The 7764-nt window shown below is 46.2% G+C and overlaps 1 protein-coding gene across 1 annotated transcript in view; it reads left to right on the forward strand.

The window, feature by feature from the left end:
- Positions 1 to 1379: 1379 nt before the first annotated feature.
- Ybey (ybeY metallopeptidase (putative)) overlaps positions 1380 to 7764 on the forward strand; it is a 26020-nt gene continuing 19635 nt past the window's right edge. The window contains exons 1-2 of the mRNA XM_013032932.1: positions 1380 to 1682; positions 2761 to 2889. Coding sequence (XP_012888386.1) covers positions 1473 to 1682; positions 2761 to 2889 — 339 coding nt within the window. The 5' untranslated portion in view covers positions 1380 to 1472. The remainder of the gene's footprint in view (positions 1683 to 2760; positions 2890 to 7764) is intronic.

The raw sequence follows: 7764 nt of genomic DNA on the forward strand, positions 1-7764 counted from the left end.
AAGGGGAAACAAAGGAGGAGGCTACAATGCTTGATAAGAAATGTACTCATTATCTTGCCCATGTAATTGTAACCCCTCTGTACAGTATTTTCATGATTAAAAAAAAAATGGGGCTGGGAAGGTGGCTCAGTGGTAAAGCGCTTGCCTTGCATTCCAGAGGCCTGGGTTCGATTCCTCAACACCACATAAGCAAAAAGAAAAAAAGCCAGAAGTGGCGCTGTGACTCAAGTGGTAGAGCGCTAGCCTTGAGCTGAAGAGCTGAGGGACAGCGCCCAGGCCCATGACCAGACCCCCCCCCAAAAAAAAATGTTCCCAAACATCCAGAAGCTCAGAAAGTAACACCAGGAGTGATTAGAGCCAAGATAAAACATCCAGCTTTGCATAACCTTGAAGCCAGACCCCTTACCTTTACCATATAAATGCCCTAACAGCCAATGAGCTGTGTGTCTGTCTCCCAGTGAGAGCACCCACAGTTAGAGTGCCCCTGCCCATCTGTTTGTGTACTTAATGATGCTTTACTAAGTTTTCTTACCATTCTGACTTGTCCAGAAATTCTTTTTTTTTGGGGGGGGGAGGGGAGGTCTGGTCATGGGCCTGAACTCTGGGCCTGGGCGCTGTCCCTCAGCTCTTCAGCTCAAGGCTAGCGCTCTAACACTGGAGCCACAGCGCCACTTCTGGCTTTTTTCTTTTTGCTTATGTGGTGCTGAGGAATGGAACTCAGGGCCTCAGGCATGCAAGGCAAGCGCTCTACCACTGAGCCACCTTCCCAGCCCCTGTCCAGAAATTCTTATTCTGTGATCAAAGTCAAGGACCCTAAGTGAAGAGTTCTACATTTAAAGGGAAACTTTAGCAAGCCTCACCTGTCTCTGGTGACATCCCTACACTTCCATCCCCCCACACACTCTGCTTCCACACCCTTCCTTGTCCCTCACACACAGCCATACCTCTTACTATTAAGGCCCCTTTCCTTCCTACTGTAGTCTTAACCCTCATGGCCATGGTCAGTCCTGGTTTGCTTGGGCCTCCATTTCTTCCTTTTATATCCTTCAGTTTCATATCTTCCTATATTAAATTTGAATTCCTCAAAGATTTGAACAGATTACATCAAATAAAGTGATTGGTTGTAAATGCACCTGTGTCTTTTGTCGGTGTCAGGGCTTGAACTCTGGGCCTAGGCTTGAACTCTTCAGCGCAAGGCGACCACTCTACCGCTTGAGCCACAGCACCACTTCCAGTTTTCTGGTGATTTATTGGAGATAAGAGTCTCATGGACTTTCCTGCCCAGCCTGGCTTTTGAACCGTGATCCTCAGATCTCAGCTTCCCGAGTAGCTAGGATTACAGGCGGGAGCCATTGGCGCCCGGCTGCACGTGTGTCTTTACAGAATTTATCACTTTGTAGAACTGATGAGTCTCTTGATTTTAACCATAGGTTCCTTGCAAACATTTGGAAGTGCTGGGTGTTCTTCCTGAAATGAGTTTGGTGATTAGAAACCTACAGCGAGTGATCCCCATTCGGAGAACGCCACTTCGAAGGAAGATGGAGATTGTAAGGAGTATTTTAGGAGTGCGGAAGTTTGACCTGGGGCTCATCTGTGTTGACAACAAGAATATTCAGCATATTAATAGGATCTACAGAAAGAAAGATATCCCAACTGATGTGCTTTCTTTTCCATTTCATGAGGTAAAATATATATATTCCTTCTGATCAAGCTTTCTTGTGTGGTCAAGCAATTTTAGGATAGATATGGTTAGTTTTTGACATTTTTCAAAATTACATGAAACTGTAGAATGTGGGACTTCAATAATGAATATTTTTGGATTGGGACAATGGAGTGACACTGGAAAGAAACCAGGGTAAACATTTTAAACAAATATGTTATAGATATCTATATTGAATAGCATAAAGCTTTGCTCATTGCTAGTAGCCAAAACTTTGGAGCAACCCTTTTGGAAAGTAATTTGGCAATATACAGCTCTTTGAGAGCCTTTAAAACTTACATATGGGCTAGGCACTGGTAGCTTTTTTTTTTTTTTTTGCCAGGCCTCGGGCTTGAACTCAGGGCCTGGGTACTGTCCCTGAGCCTCTTTTGCTCAAGGCTAGCACTCTGCTTGAGCCACAGCGCCACTTCCAGCTCTTTCTGTTTATGTGGTACTAAGGAATCGAACCCAGGGCTTCATGCAGGCTAGGCAAGCACTCTACCATTCAGCCACATCTCAGCCCATTAAGTTTGCTTATTTTATAATTTTATTATTTTTTTCTTTATGTGGAATTGAACCAGGGCCTCTTGCGTGCTAGGCAAGCATACTACACTAAGCCACATTCCTAGCCTTGGTGCTGGTAGCCTAGCTACTCAGGAGGCTAAAATCTGTACAAACACAGTTCAAAAGCCAGCCCAGGCCAAAAAGTCCTTGAGATTCCATGGGGGTGGGGAGAGAACAAACCTGGATGGAGATGTGGCTCAAATGGTAGAGCACTAGCCAAGCAGTCAAGCCAATCAAGTGAGGTTGGGTTCAGAACTCAATGTATGCTGTAACCTGATAGTTTCACATCTAAGAAATCCAGTCTAATGAAGGAAAAACGTGTAGTCCTTGTGTCCACTCCACCCAAGCCCTGGCCAACACCCAGTCTCGGGCACGCAGTGTAGTCTGAGCATACTGTGGTCCGAGAACCAAGTGTCCTCTGGGGTAGCAAGCCTAGCCCTGTGGTTGGATTTCTGTTGCTGAGATGGTGTCCTCCAAGTCTGTTTCCTCATTTATAGAATCTGAAAGCAGGTGAATTTCCCCAGCCAGATTTTCGAGATGATTATAATTTGGGAGACATTTTCCTAGGAGTGGAATATATCTTCCAGCAGTGCAAAGAAAATGAAGACTACTATGACATCCTGACTGTAAGTGGTATACTGAAATCACACATCCTGACTAACATGACACAGACACAGAGAGGCTGAGAAGAGACTGTGTGCACATTACTGTCCATAGTGTTCCTGTAGGAAAACTTCTAAGCATAGCACAACAGTGAGAAAATAGGAGCCCAACCCCCTCCTCTGATAAATCCTGATATCAGCAGAGACCTGGAGGATCAGCTGCTTTTTCTTTTTCTCTTTATTTCTTGCTTGCTTGCTTGCTTGCATGCTTGCTCTCTTCTTCTGGTGTGGGTATGTCTGAATGCGTGTATATGCACCTGTGCAGGTGCATGCTGGTACTAGGGCTTGAACTAAAGGCCTTGTACTCTTGCTTGGTTTTTTAGCTCATAGCTGGCACCCTACCACTTAAGCTATGCCTCCAATTCCTGGATCAGGTGCTTATTAAGCTACCAAAAGTGGGAGGGACACCAGCCTCTGGGACACTCCAGATTTGTCTTTGCTCAGCTTGATGTATGAGGAAGGTGTTCTGATGAGTGAAGAGTGTCAGCAAGTTTGCCAGTTGGTTCAATCTTTTCTTTGGCTTCTGAGTGACCTAAGGCAGGGCTTCCCAGGAGACCCCATGTGAAGGGCATTACCTCTGCCATGACTGTATCTCTGGGGCCAATCTGAGGCCTGCTGTGTGGTACAGAGAATGAAGATGCAAACTTCCTTACTGAGAGTGACAAGATTTGGCATAGCAGAGGCTTAAGCCCTGGAATCCATGTGTCCAAGAGCTTGCACCCTGTAATATAAAACAATAGCTCTGCTTCCCCTCATCCCCGGGCTTGAATTCAGGGCCTGAGCAGTGCCCCTGAGCCTCTTTGTGCTCAAGGCTAGCACTCTACCACTTGAGCCACAGTACCACTTCTGGCTCTGAGTAGTTTATTGAAGATAAGAATCTCATGGACTTTCTTTTTTTTTTTTTTTTGAGTCCGGTCATGGGGCCTGAACTCTGGGCCTGGGCGCTGTCCCTCAGCTCTTCAGCTCAAGGCTAGCGCTCTACCACTTGAGCCACAGCGCCACTTCTGACTTTTTTTTTGTTTATGTGGTGCTGAGGAATCGAACCCAGGGCCTCAGGCATGCAAGGCAAGCGCTCTACCACTGAGCCACCTTCCCAGCCCCTCTCATGGACTTTCTGCCCAGGTTGGCTTTGAACCACGATCCTCAGGTCCCAGCCTCCTGAGTAGCTAGGATTACAGGTGTGAGCCACAAATACTTAAAAATTCTGTTTTTAAGGGTGTAAGAAAATGTCTTATTCTGAACCAAATAGAAATGACCCATGGCCCGGGAACATGGATTCAAGTTACTCTGAAATGTTCCATAATGGAAGAGGATGAAAGAGGGTACATAAACTTTGAGTGTTTGAGGGGTGGGTTTTTTTTTTTTTGTTTTGTTTTGTTTTTGGTTATTGTGGGGTTTTTTTTTGGAGGATTCTAGGTTTTTTGGTGTAGTTTGGGGTTTGTGTGTGTGTGTTTTTGTTTTGCTTTGTTTTTGGTTGTGGGGCTTGAACTCTGGGCCTGGGCACTGTCTCTCAGCTCTTCAGCTCAAAGCTAGCACTCTGTCACTTGAGCCACAGTGCCACTTCCAGTTTTCTGGTGGTTTATTGGAGATTAAAGCCTCATGGACTTTCCTGCCCAGGCCGGCTTTGGACTGCAGTCCTCAGATCTCAGCCTCCTGAGTAGCTAGGATTACAGGCATGAGCCACCAGTGCCTGGCGGGTTTTGGGGTTTGAACTCAGGGCCTAGTGTTTGCTAGGCAGGTACTCTACCACCTAACCCATGCCCCAGCTCTTTTTGCTTTAGTTACTGTTCAGGTGGGTCTCATGCTTTTTCCCTGGGCTATCCTGTACTGAGATTCCAGATGTGAACTATTCCGAGCTTTAGGTCTGAGATGGAGTCTCACTAGCTTTGTACAGGCTAGCCTCAAGCACTTAATCCTCCAAATCTTCACCTACGGTCACTGATGTGACATGGCAAAAGATGACAACCTTTAGGTTGTAAAGACTAGAGATATGTCAAGCTGAAATGCCAGATTGCATCTAATAATCTCAGGGAAGTTACAGCACAGGGAATATAAAGCTCGCTAGAAAATGGGCCTAGCCAAATGAGGGAGATTGATGGAAGGAAGAGGTGATGTTGATCAAAACCCCTTGACTCTGGGCACCAGTGGCTCACACCTGTAATCCTAACTACTTAGGAAGCTGAGGTCTCAGGATTGTGGTTTGAGGTGAGACCAGGCAGGAAAGTCTTGGTTAACTACCAAGAAGCCTGAAATGAGCAGTAGCTCAATGGTAAAGCCCTAACCTTGAGCAAAAAAGCTCAGGGATAGCCCCCAGACCCTGAGTTCAAGCCCCAGGACTGGGAAGAAAGAAAGAAAAGGGGGGGGGGGAAGGAAGGAAGGAAAGAAGGAAGGAATGAAAAGAAAGCAAGGCTTTGGGGCTGGGATGTAGCTCAGTGGCAAAGTGCTTGCCTAGCAAGTGCAACATCCTGGGTTCGATCCCCAGTACCAAAAAAGAAAAGACAAAAAAAAGAAAGCAAGGCATTTTACTCACAACCTGACTTCACAAATTAAAATGAATAAGCCTAGCCAGGTGCCAGTAGCTCACACCGGTAATCCTAGCTCTCCACACAGAAAGCTGAGAGACAGAGGGTGAAGATTTGAAGTGATAGTGGTATAGTGCTTGCCTAGCATGAATGAGGGCCTGGGCTCAATTCCTCAGTACCACATACATAGAAAAAGCTGGAAGGGTTACTGTGATTCGAGATAGAGCACTAGCCTGAGCAAAAAGCAGCTCAGGAACAGTACCCAGGCCCCAAGTTCAGTCCCTAGGACTGGCAAAAAAAAAAAAAAAAAGATTTGAAGTGAGCATAGGCAGAAAAGTCAGTAAGACTCCATCTCCAGCCTAAACCAGCCTAAACATGGCTCAAATGGTAGAGTGCCAGCTCTTAGTGAGCAAGCAAATTCAGTGAGCTTGAGGACCTAAGTTCAAGCCCCAGAGCCACAGAAATAAAAAGCGGGGGTGGGGGGTGGACTAAAGATAGCCAAAGATAACTTTGACTTTGTCTGCTATGATTTAGTCTAAGGTCAGACAAGCCTGTAGGCTATTCAGTGTAGCTATGTCTTCTTGAGAACCTCCCATTCCTACACACACAAACACATGCTCACGCATGCACACATATACCTCAGGGGACCTCTGGTTCCACCAGCTCCAGAAAATTCTGTTCCCTGTCATTTCCTCCTCCAGGCACTCCCAGGTAGAAAGCCAACCCACTCTTCTACATCCTGGGATCAACAGCAGACAGTGCCAGGGCTTGGGCCCCAGCTGATGCCCCTCCTGTCGTGGTGTGATAGATGGCCTCCTGCCACCCCCACTGCAGCAGCTCCCCATACACGCGTGGGCCTTGCCAGGCTTCAGCCAGCAGGCTCCTAACCTCCTACCCACAGCTCTGTACTCTTTTATCCCCCTCTTCTGGGGTGCAGCCCAACCCTGACTCGATGGAGACAGACCAAAAGTCTCACTCTGCTCTGCCCACTTGGTTGAGCTTTTGTACAGAACTGTCAGTAATCAGGTGTGCTCCATACCCTGCGATCCCTATTCTTATGTTCCTATAGCTTTCCCTCTCAGTCGGACCTAGGGTAGAGGCTATGCCTCTCAGCTTCTTACCTCAGAGTGGCTAGTGCCAACCATCCCCCTTCCCTTCTTCCATTTGCTCCCTGCTCCTTGCTGTATAACATTCTTTAAGTGAGAGTGGTAGCATCTCCCTGTGATGCCCAAGGTGGTTCTAAACACTTAGCTCTATCTCTAAGAGAAGAAAGGGGTATCTCTAACCAGGCCACCTGAGGATCCTTGACTCTGCCACAGAAAAGAACTTAAGAATAAGACAGATGGGAAATTTAAGCAGACTTATTAGCTACAATAATGGTGCATATTACTGGGTCCCAGTAGCTCAAGCCTGTAATCCTAGCTACTCAGAAGGCTGAGATCTGAGAAATCCTAAACACTCTATGTTCAAATAACCAGCAAAATGCAGGATGTGGAGGCGTAACACAAGTGGTAGAACATCAGCTGTGATCTAAAAAGCTGAGCTAGACAGGATCAGAGGGAAATGGGAAAATATACAACAGAGGGGCCCATCAGCTGCACTGGACATTTGATAAAAACGAACTAAGCAACTCAATGGCAGCAATGGGAGGGAGGGAAGGACAGGGAAAGAGGGAACAGCTGACACTAAGCAAAAGGAAAGGAATGTACATATCACCCCATGTGGAAGAAATAGTTGTATTGTCAAAGCTCATAGAATTCACAAACATGATAGACCATGATAATGACAATTCGCCTTGTGAAGGTTAAAATGTGTTTGTATCACTATCCCACAATACTATGAAATTTATGTAATCACTTAATCTCACTAATTATTAAAAAAAAAAGAAGAAGAAGCTGAGCTAGAGCCAGAAGTCTCAAGTTCAAGCCCCAAGCCAAAAAAAAAAAGCACTCAGAGTTGAGTGTAGGCATAATAAACACATGCTGCTCTTTAGTGAGATGCATATATGCTTTGGGTCACTTCTGGTTTTCTGTTTGCTTTGTTTTGCTTTTTGATGATCTTCCTCCTTAGCCCACTCCTAATGTGTGATCCTCCTGCCTCAGCCTCCCAGATGCATGGGTCTGTGGGTTTAAGACTCGAGTGTAGGAGTGCAGTTTACATTTCTCTTTGGAATCTTTGTGAGGTAGAATTCCATGTGAAGGAATGAACATAAAAGAAAAAGTCTTGCCAGGTGCTGGTGGCTCACGCCTGTAATCCTAGCTACTCAGGAGGCTGAGATCTGAGGATCGCGGTTCAAAGCCAGCCCGGGCAGGAGAGA

Source organism: Dipodomys ordii, unplaced genomic scaffold (assembly GCF_000151885.1).
Source record: "Dipodomys ordii isolate 6190 unplaced genomic scaffold, Dord_2.0 Scaffold159, whole genome shotgun sequence".
Lineage (NCBI taxonomy): Eukaryota > Metazoa > Chordata > Mammalia > Rodentia > Heteromyidae > Dipodomys > Dipodomys ordii.